Source organism: Eucyclogobius newberryi, unplaced genomic scaffold (assembly GCF_026437365.1).
Source record: "Eucyclogobius newberryi isolate DKJ021-1_F unplaced genomic scaffold, fEucNew1.0.hap1 SCAF_5, whole genome shotgun sequence".
NCBI lineage: Eukaryota > Metazoa > Chordata > Actinopteri > Gobiiformes > Gobiidae > Eucyclogobius > Eucyclogobius newberryi.
The window spans coordinates 21632569-21654511 of NW_027316167.1; the positions used below are offsets into that span (position 1 = coordinate 21632569).

Below are 21943 nucleotides of genomic sequence, written 5' to 3' on the forward strand. Positions count from 1 at the left end.
GACGTCATTGACAGTCGCTGAGCAACAGGAGAAAAACACAAAGCCTGAGCAGCTGTTCAGCCTGTGTGAAAAGCTGCGCAGGTTTTATCTGAATGAGCGGTTATCATCTGAATATAATTGGAAAACGTCACTCGCTGAAGAGAAATGGCTTGTACCGGCACCTGCAACAACAGCGCGTGTGATTGGCTCTCAGCGCGCGTGCGTGCGTGACGTGCCGCGCGCGCCTATCCGCGCCGGGCACACTGCGTTCAGCGCGGCTTCGTGCGGGACTTGGGGGGTGCTCACGACTACTTGACTTCTGCAGTGCGGGGACTGGTGAGTTTTATGGAAGGGGAGTCTGGGCACTCATTCGTGGTCATGCTGCCCCCAAAGAACTGTCTGCCCCGGAACTACAGCTGCATCGCTGGACTGTTCGGCAGCCTGACCGCAGCAAACCCGCGTCTGGAAGAAGGGGATGATTTCGACGTGATAAACGTCACCTGTGAGCCCGTGGAGTGTCCGGTGGTGGACGAGAGGCCCCGGGGCAGGGAAATCCTCCTCAAGCCGTCACAGAGCCCCACTCTGCGGCGCAGGTGTAAGTCGCTCCCCACGTCCACGGAGAGAGCAAAGTTAGAGATCTCCCGGAGCAGAAGTCCCAGCAGCCAGAAGAAGGTCCGCTTTGCCGACGCTTTGGGCTTGGAGCTTATCTCTGTCAGGCATTTTAATGATGCTGATGAACCGGATGTGCCGGAGCGTATACTCGCCAAACTCTCCAAAGGACCGATGCACCTGAACCATTTAGACACAAAGTTCCCGAGGCCCGTGACGCACGCCATGTTTATGGAGCTGGAGTTCAAGAACCCGAACACTCTCCCTGGCTTCGACCAGAAGGTGAGAGAGGTCAAGGTCTTATTGGAGTCTGTGGAAGCGGATGAGTTCAGTCTGTCTGGCTTTGTCCGCGTCTTAAACTTGGCGTTTGAAAAGAGCGTTTCCCTGCGTTACTCTCTCAATAATTGGCTCTCCTTCATGGACAGCCTGGCCTCGTATGTTCCCAACTCTAGTGATGGCGCCACAGACAAATTCTGCTTCAAAATCGTGATGCCCACTTACCTGGACAATGGAGGCACGCTGCAGTTTGCAATTAAATACTGTGTTGGTGGGACGGAGTATTGGGACAATAACAACGGAATCAATTACAAGGTCCGACCACGGCGGCTGAAGATGTCGCCGCCCCGCGAGTGGGAGAATGGATGGATTCACTTTATCTGAGCCGCGTGCGTAAAGACGCGTCATGATGATTTCTCCTGTGATGATTCCTCCTGTGACCCCCTGGTAGCCTCGTGAACCCACTTATTAGCTCGAAATAATCATTGCTATCGGCTAATTGAAAAAAACTAATCTAAACTCAATTTGATCACGTGAGTGCTGCTCATGACCAATCACTTGACACCTGTAACACGTGGTTGGCGCGTGTCGGCGCGGGCAGTGCCCTTTGGGGGGCATGTCGCATTATGTAACACGTGCTGAGGGGAAAAGACTATTGGCATCACTGTTTGACATCCCACTCTATCAACGCGTCAGCACTTTCACATGCCAAATGATGACTTTAGGCAGAGGCTTTATAGGTGTGCTCAAGGGTAACTACATTTGATTTAATGTCCAGCTTATTTTCTATGTTTCATTTCCAGGATAGCGTATGCTTATAAAATGCCGTTTTACTGTATTTGACCACACATTTGTGTTATTAATGACACAGAAAACTCTGAGCAACTACTGATGTGCTATTGCACAGATTATGTGCCGTTTTAAGATGCCACGAAATGAAATGTAGTGGCCGCTACATTTCAATGAGTCACCCACTATTACAGTGAACCCTTTCCCTAATACTGGTCGCTCCCGTGCATGTAGCAGGTGCTCTCATATGACCTTTACCTCTAGTCATAAAGTCACAGTCTTGGAAGTGCAGGCACATCAAGTTCGTGCGACCTGTAGAACTGAGTATGTCTTTGGCTCTTATGTACATGATGAAGGCTTCTGAGATCTGTTCCATTTTATATAGAGCATTCTGCCTTGAATGTAGGTGACATCAACTATTATTGTGACCACTTTTTGGCACAGATTAATTGTGTTTTTATTTCCAGTTTGTTCAATAACTATCAATAACATGAACATCACGTACAGCTCATTTAGAAATGGGCTTAGTTTGTATTGGTTTATGTTCTCTAAAATAATGTGTTTCAAATGGCAAATCATGAAGTCACTGTGTTTCTGTAACAATGTGCTTGCATATTGATCAGTGTAACTTGAGTACAAGCTTCTGTATACTGTGTACCAAGCCACAAGGCACAAGTCTAAAGCCCCATGTGTATGGGATGCATCAAACAACAGACTTAATGTCCAAATCCTACTTTATTTCTTTCTATTGTTGTGAAATGTGTCCCATTCTGTTATTGATGCATCATTACTGAAGGGCTTTACGTTCACTTAGATTTTGACTCTTGTATACCATGTTGCATCACTGCTCATTGAAGTATAAATATGTGTACAAATATGTGTGTAAATGTTCAAAGAATTTACCTAGAATGTCTTCCTATTTGTCTATCAGAATCAGAATCTGTTTTATTGCCATTATAACTTGCTTTTGTGCCAAGGTGCTACATAAAACATATAATACTAATAATAAGTAAAAACTACAATGTATTTTGTTGTATTCTTTATGTAGTAAATTAAATGGTAAGTTAAGGAGATGCTATATTTTTGTCTGATGGAAAGTGGAAGTGGAAAAGCACATTGATTATTTGGACTGCAGATGTTCGGACATTTTCTCAGAAACAAAACCAAATCATTTGCCGTTTCAGAAGTGCATTATGCATTCCTTAAAATGTTTGTCAATATTTTTAAATATTCAGGACCATGTGTAATTGCTGTGATTTATGACCAGGTGCACTTTATACTATGGCTAAATGTGACGTGTGACATCTACTTTGAGATGGCAAAAACAGTTTGATGCACTTGGTGAAAGACAAGGAATGGGTTAAAATGAAAGACACTAGTCCCTTCAAAGCTACTAACAAAGAACATCCATCTTATGTCCTGTTTTCTTCTGTTTCCCATTGAAAGTAAAAATTTGCACATTTGTATTATGTTCTACATGTTTTTAAACTAGCATGCACTGTTAACCACTGAGCTCATCTTTTAAGATTAGTTTTACATTTGACTGTATTATGTATTTTGTTAAACCACCATTAAATAAAAGCATTTGTGATCAATACATTTGTTTCAATGATGTGTACAAGGTTGGGCTCAGAATGCCATTGGCTGCAGCCTCATCATTGATGACCTGTTTGCGAAACGTCCTTAAATCGATTTCAATCCAAGACACTGTTTTCTCTCTCCATGACTGAGACTAAAATAGTGTCACAATAGAGCCTTGTTTGAATCCAACGTCTAGCCCTGCTCACTGGCTCTGCCTTTTCAATGGGAGTTTAAAGGGGACTGGAAGGAGGCCAGACATGGAAGAATTCCCTCCTAACTTCCTATTGGAATTCATTGTAGGCTGAGTAAAACTTTGCAGACTATTACTGTAACTGATTTTTGGCACCTGCTCAAAGAATGAATACACTGTACAGCATTTAAGGTGTGTTAGGGTTCATTAAATAAAAACATGTTTTTTGATTCCTATTAGCAAAGTGAGAAATAAAGGCTCACTTCACTAGAGCATTAGCTTTGCTTGAAGGCACTGATGACAAAAGGACAGATAGACCATGTGGCTTCCTGGTTATTAACAAGTGTTACTCAGCCTTTATCACATTAACAGCTTAGTGTACAAAAAGGCTGTAAGTTTAACATGAACCAAATGCTGACAAACGCCTTGGTAGAAAGACTTTGGGGGGTGGAGGAGATCTGTCCTGACTGAGTATCTCTGGATGTTGTGGGACTGTTGGTTGAGGAGTTGTGGGGTCCTTGGCCCAAGTAGAGGTGTTCAAGTATCTCGGTGTCTTGACCTCAAGTGAGGGAAGGATGGATCGTGAGATTGTTTCAGACGGTTGTGGTGAAGAAGGAGCTGAGTCAAAAGGCAAAGCTCTAGATTTACCCTCACCTGGTCATGAGGTTTGGGTAATGACTGGAAGGACAAGATCGTGAATTCAAGCAATCAAAGGATTTTCCTCCGCGGGGTGGCTGGGCGCGCCCTTCAAGGGTGAGAAGCTCAGTCAGACGGGAAGAGCTCGGAGTAGAGCCGTTGCTGCCATGTGGAGAGGAGACAGCTGAGGTAGCTTGGGCATCTGTTGAGATGCCTCCTGGACGCCTCCCTGGGCGATGTCTCTCGACGCCTCAGGATTCTTCAGGAGAAGCTGGAAGAAGTGTGTGTGGAAAGGATGTGGGGGCCCTCCATGCTCAGACTGCTGCCTCTGGCCCTGGATAAGCAGAACATGGAAGCATGGAAACTGTGACATTATTTAGGTATAATGCGATCTCCATCTTACTCTCCTGATGACATCAGATCAGATCAAGATCAACATTTCACATTGTGGAGAATCCAATAACATTTTGTACAGTATCAACCAGAATCCTGACTCAGCATTTGGCTGCTGTGCTGACTCCTTATCACTTCTCCATTTTGAGCTTTGGACTGAATAATTAATTGGTCGATTGATCTTTCCAGACCAGAGAATTTGCCTTGCCAAGTGCTCTACTATTGGCGCTATAAAGGTTTGTAGTCCCTCTAGCTTTCTGTATTTGACACTTACTGTAAACCAAATCCTTTTCCACCAATAATCTTTGGCCTCTACTCATGTGCAGTATTTTATAAAACCTTTATGTTTTTGGGTGATTACAATGTGAACAAGAATGTGTGCAAACTATCTTGTGAATCTCACCAATGGCACAGCAAGTGGAAAATTCTGTATCGTTTCATTCGAAGCAAAATTTGAGTGCTGTTCACATTGGCCTTATCTCTCAGTGCTTGTCTAGACCTCAACTAAAAAGCTCAATCTAAAATTATCACCATTGACAATGGCAAACCCACTACTCAGTGATCAGTGAGTTTATTTGGAATGTAAGAATGGATTAATACATTGACATAGAGTTTATGTTTGTATCCAGACACACAAAAATATTTTGCTAATCAAGAAACCATGAGATTTCATGACTCTAATAAATATGTGTGTCATTGTTTTGCTAAATGAATTAATGAACCATTAAAATGATGCAAATGTGATTGTTTAATATGGTGCATAATATTTTGTCTACAACATGATCAAATCATCATCATTGCAAAAGCAAGAAAGGGTTTCATATGAACAACATTCCACGTCCGCCTCTTCATCCTTCTGTGAATGACCATGTGGTGAGAGATTATCAGAGGGGTTCAGAGCATCATTATTTACAGTTGACACATTTGCCCTTGCCACCCTAAAACAACCCAGTCCAGGCGAGATACATGTGGATGACTAAACTGTAGTATATCTTTGCACGCACGAGGACAACAGTGCACAAGTACTCTCATAAAACCTCCTGTGAGACTGATGCCCTTTCTCAGATGACTCTTGTTTTCCTGCTGTATCCTTGGATGACCCGCATTCAACATGGCCTCGTCCATATTTGGAAAGTGTCCTCTCATTTGTCGTCCTGGATGACGTCACTGCCCCCGTCAACCTGCTCGTCCCAAAAGGTCCTTGTCTGGTCGTGTTGCTCTGCGGAGCTGGGAATGAATCAGCACAGATCTGCTGAATACACAACACAAATAGACATTGGTAAATCAGATATGACAGGTCAAAATGAAAACACTGCTTGAATAAAGTAATGGTTGTTTTGAATTGAAATAAATGCCTGTCAGTGCACTGTAGAAGCTTTCTGTGTGTCTGTCTGAGTAATCTAAGTCCTATCAATGTCACCCGGGTGCTTACATCTCCGCCTTGATGGGGTTTGGTCTGGTTATAACGTGGGGCTCATGAAACAAACATGGAGCTGCACTCAAACACCTTTCAGGCACATCTGGCTTCCTCCAGAGCTCTCTGTGTCTGTGCTGCAGACCAGAGCCTGGAGGGACACGATGGGCACATGGAGCAGAGTGTGACTAAAACACAGCTCTTTCTCTGCTCACTGCCTTTCCACTGTTTAACACTCACAAGACACGAGTGACATGCATGTGTTAGGTACAAATTGGTGTTGAAAATTAGCATATTCTGCTATAACACTTAAAACATTGCATCTGGTTCGTCCAATGCTTAAATGTCCTTAAATAAATAAATATTAAAAAAACAAAAAGTCCATCAAGGGTATTAAACAGTCCATCAGCCATTCCTAAATTTCGAACCTTATTAATGCCCCCAATAATAATATATATACCTGAAATGATATACAATTATGTGAAGTAAAGGGTTTTTTTTTTCTTCGTTTTTTCGTTTTATTGTGTGGACAACCTTTGGGGTTTTAGTGCCTCTGATGCCTCCACTTATGGAATCACTGCATTAGATGAATAGTATTTGAGTATTTCAAGGACTTTGAAACTGCATATCACTGTCTCTGCTCCATCTCATCTTGCCCACTTAAAAAAAACATTAAAACTTTGAAATAATTCGCCTTGATTAATCATGACCTCAGAGCAAATTGCAATGGTAAATGGTAAGCACCTAGTTTTTTTTAATTTTTTTTATTTTTTTTATGTCGATTTATCCAAACAAATGCACGTGTACTTGTGAATAATTCCATGTGAAGACCTCTGATGCTTTTCATGCATGTGCGCACTCAAATATGGAGCATGACTTCTATTAAAAGCACAGTACCGCGCCCCCTGCTGTCCAAATCTGGAAATAGTTTAATCCGTGGGGTCGATACAAAAACAGTACAGGCCGTGGGTCTGGGGCTTGGGCCTTCAGTGAGGTCATACACAGTCCCACCCGAATGAATCCACCTCTTATTACCATCATGTTACCATCATTATGATGCCATGGCTCTAGACACTATACATTTAGAGAGAAACGCAGTTTAAACAGGCGTTGCCTCACCTTCTCTGTGCCGATGTCCGTGTGTTCTCCGCTCCGCTCTCCGCACGTTCTCCACATCGTTCTCAGTGCGTTCTTAAAGGTGGAATGGACGATTTGTTTCAACAAAGTTTGTTATCATATTTCTTCGTGGCATGGATAAATCATTTGTCCTGCCACGTATCAATCATAAAACGCACCTACCGCTCACCTGCAGCCGCGTCAGGCTCGTCCCCACGTTTCCGCGTGCCTAAGCGCATGGATCTATCATAATATAGTTCCCTCAGTGTACAGGGCAAAATGAAGACGGAGAAAGACAGTTCGAGCTGACGCAGAAGTGGACGGAAATCTACGGGAGACGAGAGATGCGATGCGCTCCGTTGCGCTAATAAACAAACGCACGTGTGTGTTGTATCGGTCCGCACGGGGGAGTGCGCATGCGCACTTCCGCCTGCGTTCTCAAATCGCCGAAAAATCGTCCATTGCGCCTTTAACGCGGGTGTCCGCTCCGTGCGTTCTTCACGCGGGGGTGTCTGCTCCGTAACGCGGGTGTCTGCTCCATGCGTTCTTCACGCGGGTGTCCGCTCCGTGCGTTCTTCACGCGGGTGTCCGCTCCGTGCGTTCTTCACACCGGTGTCCGTGCATTTTCCAGCAAAAAGCGTTTTCAACGAGTTTTCAACGCGCCATGTCCAAACTTTGAAAGCGGGAACAAACCCGCCTGTAACAGGCTTTGCAGCGTCGGCGTTGGACGACCTCTCCTTACAATGGCTAACTTTTCTTGAAAAGTTTGTCTTGAGAAAGGCATTATAATTATATCCTCGACCAAATCAATATATTGTCCTCCTTCCGCCCGTTGTGGGTTGAAAAAACAGCTTAGTAGTACGTGGATGAATGTGACTGTCAAATGCAGTTTCCTCCATCAGAGTTTGTGAGGTTTCGCAAAGCCCCGCCCATAGGACCTGCTTCTTAATATTGGTGATCCAATCAAAAGACGTGCACGTGATGCACCTGCTGCTGGCTCCTGAGCAACAGCAGCAGACGTACAAGAGCCAACTCTGAAGATGATTGGTTGACACATCATTTTCATTTCCATTCACTTTTAGCTACAAGCACCAGCTCTGTTGAGGTCTGAAGGCCTGAGGGCAGATTTTAGATCCCTGGCAACACATGACGGCTGAATATGATTGGATAAAAGCTCTAACATAAGACCAGCCCTCCAAATCTGAACCTGGGGCAGAAGCAGTGCAACAAGAGGAAAGCCATGAAATGAAGAGTAAAACTCTTACGCTTGAGAATAATACTGATTATGTTTAGGCTAGCAGAGAAGGCCTTGCTTGCCCTGACGGCCCACCACTGAATGACAGGCATCCTTTACACCACACAGACCCCAAACATATTCTGAATCCGACTAGAGAATGGAGGATTAAATCATATTTACATCCATCCGTCCATCCATCTTCTGCCGCTTTATCCGGGGCCGGGTCGCGGGGGCAGCAGTCTGAGCAGCTCAAGAAGATGTGAGACAGGCTTCTACTCTGACAATGTTCAAATCTAAGCTAAAAACAGTTTTGTTTAGCTGCGCATATGACTGAAAGGATTTTTTCTTTGCACTCTTCTCTTTTGTTTGTGATTTTATTAGTTTAGAAAATCAGTTGGATTGATAATTTTTAATTTAGTTAATTTTATTGTATTTCTGTTTCTGTAATTTCTTTGTGATTTGAATGCATTTTTCCTGCTGTGAAGCACTTTGAATTGCCTTGTGTATGAAATGTGCTCTACAAATAAACTTGCCTTGCCTTGCCTTGCCTTGAGCAGGGACTCCCAGACTTCCTCCTCCCCAGACACTTCCTCTAACTCCTCCGGGGGGATCCCGAGGCGTTCCCAGGCCAGCCGAGAAACATAGTCTCTCCAGCGTGTCCTGGGTCTTCCCCGGGGCCTCTTCCCGGTGGGACATGCCTGAAACACCTCCCGAGGGAGGCGCCCAGGAGGCATCCGGAACAGATGCCCGAGCCACCTCAGCTGGCTCCTCTCGACGTGGAGGAGCAGCGGCTCTACTCCGAGCTCCCCCCGTGTGGCCGAGCTCCTCACCTTATCTCTAAGGGAGCGCCCAGCCACACGGCGGAGGAAACTCATTTCGACCGCTTGTATCCGCGATCTTGTTCTTTCGGTCACTACCCAAAGCTCATGACCATAGGTGAGGGTAGGAACGTAGACCGACCGGTAAATAGAGAGCTTTGCCTTTCGGCTCAGCTCCCCCTTTACCACAACGGTCCGATGCAGCGACTGCATCACTGCAGCCGCTGCACCGATCCGCCTGTCGATCTCACGCTCCATCCTTCCCTCACTCGTGAACAAGACCCCGAGATACTTGAACTCCTCCACTTGGGGCAAGGACACCCCACCCACCTGGAGAGGGCAAGCCACCTTTTTCTGGTCGAGAACCATGGCCTCGGATTTGGAGGTGCTGATTCTCATCCCAGCCGCTTCACACTCGGCTGCAAACCGTCCCAGTGCATGTTGCAGGTCCGGGTTTGATGGAGCCATCAGGACAACATCGTCTGCAAACAGCAGAGATGAGATCCTGTGGTCCCCAAACCGGACACCCTCCGACCCCTGACTGCGCCTAGAAATTCTGTCCATAAAAATTATGAACAGAACCGGTGACAAAGGGCAGCCCTGGCGGAGTCCAACATGCACTGGGAACAGGTCTGACTTACTGCCGGCAATGCGAACACAGCTCCTGCTCCGGTCATACAGGGACCGGACAGCCCTGAGCAAAGGGCCCCGGACCCCGTACTCCCGGAGCACCCCCCAAAGGACACCCCGAGGGACATGGTCGAAAGCCTTCTCCAGATCCACAAAGCACATGTGGACTGGTTGGGCAAACTCCCATGAGCCCTCGAGCACCCGATGGAGGGTATAGAGCTGGTCCAGTGCTCCACGACCGGGACGAAAACCACTCTGCTCCTCCTGAATCCGAGTTTCGACTATCGGTCGGATTCTCCTCTCCAGTACCTTGGAATAGACCTTACCCGGGAGGCAGAGGAGTGTGATCCCTCTGTAGTTGGAACACACCCTCCGGTCCCCCTTCTTGAACAGAGGGACCACCACCCCGGTCTGCCAGTCCAGAGGCACGCTCCCCGAACGCCACGCGATGTTGCAGAGACGTGTCAACCAAGACAGTCCTACAACATCCAGATACTTTAGGTACTCAGGGCGGATCTCATCCACCCCCGGAGCCCTGCCACCGAGGAGTTTGCGAACAACCTCAGTGACTTCAGCTTGGGTGATGGATGAGCCAGCCTCCGAGTCCCCGGTCTCTACTTCCTCTTCGGAAGACGTGACTGAGGGATTAAGGAGATCCTCAAAGTATTCCTTCCACCGTCCGACGACATCCCCAGGCGAGGTCAGCAGGCCTCCACCCGCACCGTAAACGGTGTTGGTGAGACACTGCTTCCCCCTCCTGAGGCGCCGGACGGTTTGCCAGAATTTCTTTGGTGCCGACCGATAGTCCTCCTCCATGGCCTCCCCGAACTCCTCCCAGGCCCGGGTTTTTGCCTCTGCGACAGCACGAGCCGCGGCTTGCTTGGCCTGCCGATACCCGTCGATGACCTCCGGAGACCTACAAGCCAGAGTGGCCTGATAGGCCTCCTTCTTCAGTCTGACGGCATCCCTTACTTCCGGTGTCCACCACCGGGTTCGGGGGTTGCCGCCACGACAGGCACCGGAGACCTTGCGACCACAACTCCAAGCAGCCGCATCAACAATGGAGGCGGAGAACATGGTCCACTCGGACTCAATGTCCCCAACCTCCCCCGGGACATGGGAGAAGCTCTCCCGGAGGTGCGAGTTGAATACCCTACTGACAGAGGGCTCCACTAGACGTTCCCAACAGACCCTCACAATGCGCTTGGGTCTGCCAAGTCTGTCCGGCTTCCTCCTCCGCCAGCGGATCCAACTCACCACCAGGTGGTGATCGGTTGACAACTCTGCCCCTCTCTTCACCCGAGTGTCCAAGACACGCGGCCGGAGGTCTGATGACACGACAACAAAGTCGATCATTGACCTCCGGCCTAGGGTGTCCTGGTGCCATGTGCACTGATGGACACCCTTGTGCTTGAACATGGTGTTCGTTATGGACAATCCGTGGCTAGCACAGAAGTCCAATAACTGAACACCGCTCGGGTTCAGATCGGGGAAGCCGTTCTTCCCGATCACCCCTCTCCAGGTGTCACTGTCATTGCCCACGTGGGCGTTGAAGTCCCCCAGTAGAACAACGGAGTCCCCGGTCGGTGCACTGTCCAGTACCCCTCCCAAGGACTCCAAGAAGGCCGGGTACTCTGCACTGCTGTTCGGCCCGTAGGCCGCCACAACAGCGAGAGACCTGTCCCCCACCCGAAGGCGGAGGGACGCGACCCTCTCGTTCACCGGGGTAAACTCCAACACGTGGCGGCTGAGCTGAGGGGCTATCAGCAAGCCCACACCAGCCCGCCGCCTCTCCCCGCGGCAACACCAGAGAAGTGGAGCGTCCAGCCCCTCTCGAGGAGATGGGTTCCAGAGCCCAAACTGTGCGTGGAGGTGAGGCCGACTATATCTAGTCGGTATCGCTCAACCTCCCGCACAAGCTCAGGCTCTTTCCCCCCCAGCGAGGTGACATTCCATGTCCCCAGAGTTAGTCTCTGTGTCTGGAGATCTGGTCGCCGAGGCCCCTGCCGTCGACTGCCGCCCAGATCTCTCTGCACCGGCCCCTTATGGATCCTCCTGCGGGTGGTGGGCCCACGGGAGGGCGGCCCCACGTCGCTCTTTCGGGCTGTGCCCGGCCGGGCCCCGTGGGGTAAGACCCGGCCACCAGGCGCTCGCCATGGAGCACCCATCCCAGGCCTGGCTCCAGGATGGGGCCCCGGTGACGCCGATCCGGGCGACGTAAACTGCCTTGTTCGTGTTGTCATCATAAGAGGCTTCTGAACCGATCTTTGTCTGACCCGTCACCTAGGACCTGTTTGCCTTGGGAGACCCTACCAGGGGCATGAAGCCCCCGACAACATAGCTCCCGGGATCATTCGGGCACTCAAACCCCTCCACCACATTAAGGTGTCGGTTCAAGGAGACATAATTGATATAATAGAAAATAAATCAATATAATGATCCAATATAAGGGTTGGCTTTTTGTGTTCCCAGTAACTTTCTTGTTGCCAAAGTGAATAAAATTGAGCCCGTAAAGATGATACATAATTGTCACCATCTGTCATAGCTGTGTTTTTGCTTGTTTTATGTTGTAATAATCTTTATGACGGTTTATGACAATAGCTTACCCATTTCTCAGTCCTGTGTAACCTTTAATAAGAGTTGAACAATAAGACGTTCATCTTCGCTGATTGATTGGATGTGATACACAGCCCTTCTTTACTAGGAAGACTTTTGGCAAGAGGATAGAAATATTTGTACGGCATGGCAAAAAAAACACATCCAATTCAAAACATACAATTATCAAAAGAAAAAAGAAAAAGTGGTTTGGATTAATCTCATTTATCTCACCTCGAATGAGTGTTGCTGTTATTTGTGTAATCCTGAATATGAATCTTAATGGATAAATATTGAATGTAATGCATGTGACGCCAGAGTTTCCTCTACAGATAAAGGTCTGGGTCAAATGGAGGAATTGGAGAATCCTCGGGTAAAATCTGCGTGCACTACCTGGAAAGAGCTAATCAAAACATACAAACTAAATAAAGTTGTTAAAATCTTAAACTGAGACCAAACAGCAGCAACTGGAAAATTGTAAAAGAAAATGAAAGGCTTTGATATGTTGAAGGAATCCTTTGTCTTGAGGAACATGGGAGGAGTTATTGTAGGAGTCATTATATCCAAGAAATTAAAAAAAAGCAACAACCATTATGACCCTCTGACTGGAATGTTTATTAAGGCAGAACTTCCAATGGGAATAATATCTACATTACATAAATGCATTCATAATCTGGACAAATAGATATTAACATAAATAGTAAAGAGAAGGTAACTTTGTTTTGACTAATGAAGATTGGGAAAATATTGATACTGTACATCCCAATGGAGGAGCACAAATGCACATGTTTGGAAGGAGTTCTGTTGGAAGAATGTCTTTTCAAAACATAACGTCAAAATCGCCCCTAATGACTGCTGGATAGATTGTGGTTACCAGGACCATTACCCTGTGTTTCGGGGTGTCCTGTTGCTCAGAAATATTTACCTTGAATCTCCTGACATGGCCAGAATAAACGGATACCTTTAGAGCACTCTTTTGGGGTCAGGGAAGGAGGCCATCATCAAAAACATGAATGACACAAGCTGAGCCAACAATCAAAGACTAGACTGACATAGTAACAGAACATTTAGATATTTTATAGATTTAGGACTAAATAGGACTTAGATGTCGGACTTGAAATGTTATAATTTGTATTTCCTTTGTTCTATGCCAGCGGTATTTTTATTCTGGTTTATACTCCCTAATTATGTTCCCTGTTCCTTGTTCTGTGTTTTTTATATGGAAACAATTAAAAACAGAAAGAGGATAGACATGTATTGTTACAGATAGAAGAGCATTTAGGACAGTAATTCAATCATCATCTTCCTTGATTTTAGTGACAAATAAAATTGATTGCATTTGGCTGCTCAATTAAGAATTCAACTTTTTTTCAACAATTATTTTCTGTAAACCACATGTAGCCTATTCAGCCATTGAATAGTATTGTAAAACTGTATATGGACAAAATACTAAACCACAAATGAGCTACAACTTTAAGTTACAATATTAAACAGTAAAGATCCACTGCGTAACCTTTTATCCTAAAAAAATTCTATTACAAAATATTGCACAAAAGAATCTTCTTCATAAATCTGTTTTTGAGGCGCCTCCTCCTGTATGTTTCCATGGCAATTGAAAAGTGCAGTTCCTGTTTTGTGCCCAAAGATGGCAGCAGAGTGACACAAGAAGACAGTGCATGGAAATCCCACTTTACAGGGAAATAAAATGTAACCTCATCCTCTAAGCCTTTGAGGGTTCTGCTGAAATAGTGCCCATAAAAAGCTCTTGTTGGCTACTACCCCTACCTCTGCTGTCTTCAGGGGAGGGTTTGCGGGGACCGCGGCCTATTAACAGCCTGTGAAGGAGATGTGCTGAAGCAGGGCCAGCAAGAAGAATGTGTTGGCACATGTGAGGGGCGCCACTGAAATGGAACTTTAATTCATTTACACAAAAAGCAGAACAATCGTAAAAACAGACCTCCGAGCCTGTGAGCGCTCAGTTTAGGTAATCACAGCTGGAACATTACTTCCTCTAACCTGACATTTAGCCTGTTGTATGGTTTTATTTAGATTTATTCTGCATGTCGGCTGTGGGATGGGGCCAACATGTCATTGTGTGTGGGGTGTTTGGGGGACTCAGATGGCGGAGGTGAGTTTGAATGGGTCTTTGATGTTGCTTGCCAGGTTTCCTCTGTTGACAGCAGCTGTTATGATAAACAAGCTGTCGAGTAACCTCCTCAAATTCTCTCCAACATGGCTCCTCTTTTACTTTCTCCACTTTTCTTCACTTCTCCCAAATCTGTGTTCAATAAGAGGGAAGTGAAAACAAAAGCCTTGTCAGTGCAGTCCAAGCAGCCAACAGTGTGTCTAATGCACCAAACAGGCCGTGCAGGCCCACACGGTCCAGAACATTGTCTCGTGTGTGAGTGAGAAAGAGGTGCTGGTCAGACTGGCCAATGGCACAACTTCTAATCAGTCTCCCAAGGCAGCTGTGGCTACAGTACCTAGTACAAGTGGAGTGAATGAAAGTATGTAGATCACTATGGGAAGACATTATTATTATTGCTATTATAAATGGCCATGCCCTTTTATTTAATCTTGATCTAAATTGATCCATTATCATTTCTAGATTCAGGTTTTCTTATTGTCAATCTCTCTTGACTGGGACACTAAAATATCTCTTTTTTTATGTTAAGAAAATGTGTGTACCAAATGAGCATCAGTTACTGTAGAAATGTGTCGAAAACACAGATTGTCATTCTTTGTCTCTGTTGAAACCTCATTTTGAATCACAGTTATAGTATGCAATGTAATATATGTGACTGTTTGACCGTTTAAGTTGGTCTCACTTGGCAAATGCATGGAAATGAGTCAACAGTGAATCCACTCTGGTTTACCCATCAACATGACATCATTTGAGTTTTATTCATTGTTCTATTTCATCCACAGACACCCACTGGGAAATTACAGCCAATTAGAGTCATGTAAACACTGTAAACTATTTATAACTGCTTATCAAATTTGAATTCCTTAGTGCCCTCTTTTGTTGGAGTGTGTGTGTGTGTCTGTGTGTCTGTGCGTGTGTGTGTGCGTGCGTGTGTGCGTGCGTGTCTGTGTGTGTGTGTGCGTGCGTGTGTGCGCGTGTGTGTGTGCGTGCGTGCGTGCGTGTGTGCGTGCGTGCGTGTGCGTGCGTGCGTGTGTGTGTGCGTGCGTGTGTGCGTGCGTGCGTGTGCGTGCGTGCGTGTGTGTGTGCGTGCGTGCGTGTGTATGTGTGTGTGTGTGTGCGCGCGCTGGGTGAACCCGCAGTGAACCCGCAGTTGGCCTGTATCTTGTTGCGTGACATACGGCTCAGTTTGGCCCGTTGGATACCTGTCCAGCGCACCGGTTTGTTTACTGTGGAGCGAGTATTTGTGTAAACGGGTACTTCCCAATGCCACCACAGGAGTCTAGAGAGGTGAACAAAAAGATCCTTTCACTCTTCACTTTAGTGGACGCCCCAGTCTGGAGCCATGTGGACTTGTACATAGACTTCATTGGTGCATTTATGACCTTTCCAGAACACACACCTCAACACCTCCGAGCAATGGAAGTAAGCACTTCCTTTTGTGTATTACTCTCTATGTCCCATCCCATTTCTGAGGTTTGTGTGGTACTGGTGAGGAGAACCTTCTACTTCAATCATTTTAATGCACTTACTTACAATTATACTCAAGCGTTTTACATTGCGCTAATCATTCACTCTACTCTCTCATTTGAGTAGCCATAGCTGCCATGGGGCTGGCTGATGGACATATGGCTGCCAGTCAGGTTGAGGTACATTTGACATGTGCATTTGAATAAATAGAAACCCAAGTCCAAGAGAGTTTACATGCACTGTATCCCTTGTGTCAGTTAAGTGCATAAATATATAGACGGTTTGAAGGACATCAGGAAGGGCATCTGGCATAAAACTTGAACATAATTTGAAGGAATGTGCTCTGACAAACACATAACAAGTAAATGTGATGATATAAACATGTACATATATCAAAAATATAATAATACGCATTCAAAGTGAGATAAAACTAGATCTATATGGACAGAATAATCCCAGCTGTGCAAAAATCCCTCTGTCTCTTCTACACATTGCATCTCCCAACATTCATCCAAATATGCATCCCACACTAAAGGCCCCCTCAGGCGTCCGTCACCACGCCAATTCATCATGGGGAGTTTGCACCACTGAGAGAAAAAGAAAGGGAAGAAGTAAAGCAAGAGGGTGAGGAAACAGACCAACGGCGGCTTGGCTTCCTGATTACAGTGATGGATTATGGAGAGGATGCTCCTCCGTGAGTTTTAATCCCTTCAGACGTAAACTTGAATACTATACTTCACATGTTTTTTAAAAGATATATAATTTGGAGGTAGAGTTTCATGCTTTTATAAATACTCCCAGGCTTGAGTTTATCTGTTAGAACATTGCAAGGCCAGAACTCATCATGTTACTTTTGTGCCGTGAGAAGAGCAGACATTGTAATAGGTGATTTATGCCAATGAAATCCATGCAGGAAGAAACCGCAGCACTGTCACCATCACAATCCAACAATGGAGCTAATGCTGCTGGGAAATAAAACAATCTGACAGATGTGACATCAACCACATGACTATGTCCTGAGAATCCAGATTTACAGAGGAAAAAACAAGTTTAATACCTGATGTGTGCGGGGTTTACAATATTTATAATAATAATAATAATAATAATAATAATATGTTTTACAATATTTATCAAATAATCAAATTCATTCAATCTCATCTCTGAGGCAGATGAAATAAAGAATCTCCAGGCCAGTTATCGTAATGCAACGTATTCCATGCTTAAAAGCGCACATAATTAGAACGCTCCGACACCCACTATGACTATCACCACACACACCACACACACCACACACACACACACACACACACACACACACACACACACACACACACACACACACACACACATGGACAGTGCACATTACACCTTGTCACTTCCAGATGAGAATGCATGTTTTTCTAATATGAAGTCCTTTCTTCTGAATTGTATGTATAAGTCAAAGTCTCTGGGTCCACACACACATCCATGCAGAAAGGTTAAGGTCAGTACACGTTTAAGGGCTTTAGGTTGAAAGCAGGGAAGAGGTGAGGAAGAGGCGGTTTCCCTGCAGGCTGTGTGGCTGGCCCTGTGCTCTTGTGCTGCTCGCGGCTGTGGCTGGCTAAATAAACACTCCTAATTGGCTGTGGAGCCCCACTAGTCTGGGGTTTCACTCGCTTTCATCCTCGGGAAGCTGTGGGAGAGCGGAAAGGTGAGGTGGAGGCATCAGCATTCACACACATGTACTCAATCATACAGTAGAGGCTTTTGCATGCTTTCTTTGAAGATTAATTAAATGCATGGATCTTTTCTTTTAATTGTCCAGAAGACAGCGAAAGATAAGGCCTCTCCTTTCTGTAGATGAAAAATATAGCCTGCTGCTTACTGTGCTTTACGCTTCTGATGAGACACAACCAATCATGATGACATTTAAAAATAGATTCAACAGTGTCTTTATGAAATATGAATTATTATTAAAAAAATAATAATAATATGGACATGCATTGGACGAACCAGATGCAATGTTTTAAGTGTTATAGCAGAATATGCTAATTTTCAACACTTGTCCATAGGGCCAATTTAGAGTTGCCAATTCTACCTAACACATGCATGTGTTTGGACGGTGGGAGGAGCCGGAGAACCTGGGGAGAACCCACAGTAACACGGGGAGAACATGCAGACTCCACCCAGAGAGATCATGTGATGTGGGTCTGGTCTTGGAATTGAACCCATGATCTCCTTCTTGGGAGGCAAGAGCGCTAACCGCATTTGCCACCGTGCACCCCAAAGTGCATTACAAAGCACTGCAGATCGCAGGCTTTGGAAATATTGTCCTATATGAAAACCTTTGTTATGTGTTCAAAAATGTCCATTACTTGCCATATACTGTGGTAAAACCATCAGAAACTTTATGGATATTATACAAAGGTTTCTGGGTTCTAGTCAAATAATGATACAATATTTATTTATATATATATATATATATATATATATATATATATATATATATATATATATATATATATATATATATATATATATATATATATATATATATATATATATATATATATATATATATATATATATATATATTATTTATTACACTTTTTAAGGGTGCAGCTGCTGGAAACAAATAGATGATGATGATAATAAGATAAGATAAGATAATCCTTTATTGTCCCACATGGGGAAATTTCATTGATGCAACACAGGTAGATACAGAGGTAGATACAGAAGAACAGATCACTTATAGGAAGTCTGAAAAACACTTTCAGTGGAAGATCTCCTATAAACAAAAACTCCCATAGACAAAACCTCCCATTTCCCAACAAGGGATGGAGAGGAAAAATAATAAAGATACTAATAAATAAATAATACAATTATTAATAAATAATAATAATAATAATGATAATAATAATAGATAATAAAAAAGATGAAACTAAACAAAGCAAAATCAGAATGAAACCACTTTTCTTATTGCTCTTAATCCCCTCATAATGATGACATATGATGAACACTACAAAAAAAAAAAAACCTCATTCTCCCTAACCTTTTATTATATTTTAAAGTATTCATTTCAAAAATGCAAATAAAGAATACAATTCCAAAAACACATTTGTATTGTCAAAAGCACATTTTCCCCCAGAATAGCTACAAACCTTACACCTCTTGCACCATGGTTAGTGACAGTGGTGAGTCAGCAGTATTTACTGTATGTAGAGATGGCTGTTTCAAAGGTCGTCCGCCCGGCCTTCTTCCTTCCTCTGGCTCTTCTCCTCGCGTGACCAACGCACCCCGGGATCCAGACCAGAAGAGAAGGGAATTTTAGACTCACATGCACCACATGTATCTGGTGGAGTCCTTGCCAAGTGCGCACACTAGACAAGCACATATAGGGTAAAGGGCAAAAGAAAAAGCTGCTCTGCTCTTGCAGAGTGTCCAAAGGTGGAGACTGGGAATGTACTTTTGTTCAAAGAACAGAGAAGCCTATACTACAAAGCTGGATAAGTGGCTTAGAAGGATAACTTTGGGGTTAACCCTGGTTTGGCGGTGCAACAAAGCTGGTTCAATTTCTATCATATTTCTATGGCAACATGCCCTGAACTCATAACCTGCTCCAGACCAGGTTAAGTTGCAGAATAAGATAAGAAGATGACTCTTTGACCAATCAGAGATGCAAATCCAACTGAACGAAGCAGCGGCTGGAGTGAGAGAGAGAGAGAGCAGTGGAGTGCATAAGATACAGTGTCTATTCTTTTATATCAATGTGCACATATTTATAAATAGTAGGAATTATATTCTGATAGGCTGCACAGATTATGCAGGTGATTCCCAGATGAAATGTTGAGGCTACAGAATGAAACACTTAAATGTAGGCTGTCTGCACACATGTGCATCTTTCTGCGCAAACATCAGAGCCATTCATTCAGTCTCTGGGGCTGTATGATCTATTTCATTACTATAACACATTTGTGCTTTAGTCTGTTTTATCCATGAGTGGTATTTAAATGAACTTTCTCAGTGGCGCAACTCTCGTGCCTGTGATTGGTGCAGACTCCGCATGAACGCAGCACCTGAGTTTCCTTTGGCTTATATTTAATCTCTTATTTGCTCAAATATGTTTAAGATTATGCTTGACATGTTTTAAATGTTTGAAGTATGCTGCTCTTTCTTTCCTTCTCCATTGTTCTGATTGGTCAGCTGGTGCAAACTCTGCTCCTTGTAGCTTAAAGACTGCCTCCTGGGGGCCCCAAGGTCTTGCCTATTGGGTAGCTACGCCTCTGGGTAAGAGATGTACAGAAGTTTAGCCAGCTTTGTAGTACAAGCCTCAGGTTATTTACCAGGTAAACACAGCATCACGTGAATTCAAATACTAAACGTTTAGTTTAAAGAGTGGACTGGAGCAGACTTTAAATCCAAAACAAGGGAAAGAATTATTCGATAATGACAAGGGTGGGTGTAATCACATTTTCCAGGGCCCTCTGCTCTGAAGTTGTCATGTCAGGGGCATTTCCCTGGCAGCTCACTCACAGCTAAGAAGCAGCAGAAGAAGAGGAGGCTGAGGTTGCATGACTTCCCCAGACGGCAGGCAGCCAAAAACAACTGCCGACTCCAGTAGGTCGGCACAGGAAGGGAGAGTGGGGGGTGTCATAAGGAGTGAAAAAGTGTGGAGGGGGGGCAGTTAAAGGCCTTATGTGTGCTCACTTATTCCTGTTTGTTGTTGCCGAAGCCAGAGGGCCTTCAACTTGGCCGGCCCCAGGGAGTCATTACACAGCATTCCTGTCCTATTATTCTGAGCAGATTTTGAACAGCACCAGCCCCAAATTCGGATGGGTCTCCTCCGACATCCGCCCCTGATGTCCAGGGTTATCATACCGCTTGTGGCTACTATGGGCACAATCAGGACTGCGTGAGGAACAACATTGATCTTTTTTTATTTTTTTAATTTCAAATCTGATATTATAAGCAAAAGAGGCTGATGTCATAAGTGCAAACCCAGATTTATTTGTATCTAAGTTTGACTCTCTCTATATCTGCCATGGTAGTTTGCTCACACAAGCTTTATGGTCCCTTATAGCTATGGTGATGAGGGTTCAGGAGGGGCTGGCTTGTGAGTGACAGATACAGGTGAAAATGGACCGGGTCAGCCCTGGTTCACAGAACACACACAGGCTCCAGTCAGACTGTGGCTCGATGGGAACCACCAGAGAGTTCAGCCACAGCTGTGACAGGCTGAACTTTAAGAGAAAGTGCATAATGCACTGGCCGCACATACTGGAAAACTGGACCATTTTAAACAGGTTTAAGGTTCAAAGTGACATGGACATTTGATTACTTTTAAAAATAGCATGTACTGACACACTCATTTCAAACATTTGGTATATTGTTTTGAAGAAAGGTGTATGCTGCATGTGTTAAAATATTGAAAATAGGTTACAGTGAATCTGATGTTGGAGACACTGAACCCCTGAGAAGCCCATTTTAGAAATGAGATATGATATTGTGTCCAGTGAGTGTGTGGGTAAAAAGTGAATGAACTGTGTCCCAGTCTACAGTGGAGCCGCTTCATGTGCTGGTTTTTCCTTTTTTAGAGGAAACACATTCCTCTGTTGCACCTCTGACCTTGGAAACAGAGAAGAGATCCTGCTGAAATAAATGAATAAATAAACACAGAGAAAGCCCAGGCGCTTCCCCAGAGGTTTCACTTTCTCTCTCCTTTGGACCACTCAGGCTCTGTGTGTGGGAGAGAGAGTCAGGAACATGATTGTGCTGCTTAAACATTCTGAACACCGTATGCTATATACATTTGTTGATTCATTGTTGACTCTGGTTGTGACACTTGGCTTTGGTCTACTTCCTGTGTCACGTTCCAGCTCTGGCATTGGCACCCTTCTTCCTGTACACGGCAGGATGCAGCAGTCGCCTGGCACATGTTTCATCTGGCATCAAGGATGTCTGACCTGTCTATCAATAGAAACAAAAGAAATCATGAAACACATTGTATACGGTAATAAGATTTACCACACTTTTTTCAGCTTCGTTCTTCTTCTTCTATTTTGAGTTTTAAAGGAAAGTGTTGAATGTG

At 44.7% G+C, this 21943-nt stretch overlaps 2 protein-coding genes across 2 annotated transcripts in view; both read left to right on the plus strand.

Annotated features, from left to right (window-relative positions):
• The window catches only part of cox4i1 (cytochrome c oxidase subunit 4I1), a 215925-nt gene that overhangs the window by 68191 nt on the left and 125791 nt on the right, over nucleotides 1-21943 (plus strand). The gene's annotated exons all lie outside the window — the stretch shown is intronic.
• LOC140381651 (protein phosphatase 1 regulatory subunit 3E) lies at nucleotides 99-3250 on the plus strand. The gene has a single exon (XM_072465726.1). The coding sequence runs from the start codon at nucleotides 325-327 to the stop codon at nucleotides 1246-1248; it is 924 nt and encodes a 307-aa protein (XP_072321827.1). The 5' UTR covers nucleotides 99-324; the 3' UTR covers nucleotides 1249-3250.

Bases quoted from the DNA above. Each gene is read 5' to 3' on its own strand.
- LOC140381651 (XM_072465726.1), top strand. From the start codon at position 325: ATGGAAGGGGAGTCTGGGCACTCATTCGTGGTCATGCTGCCCCCAAAG.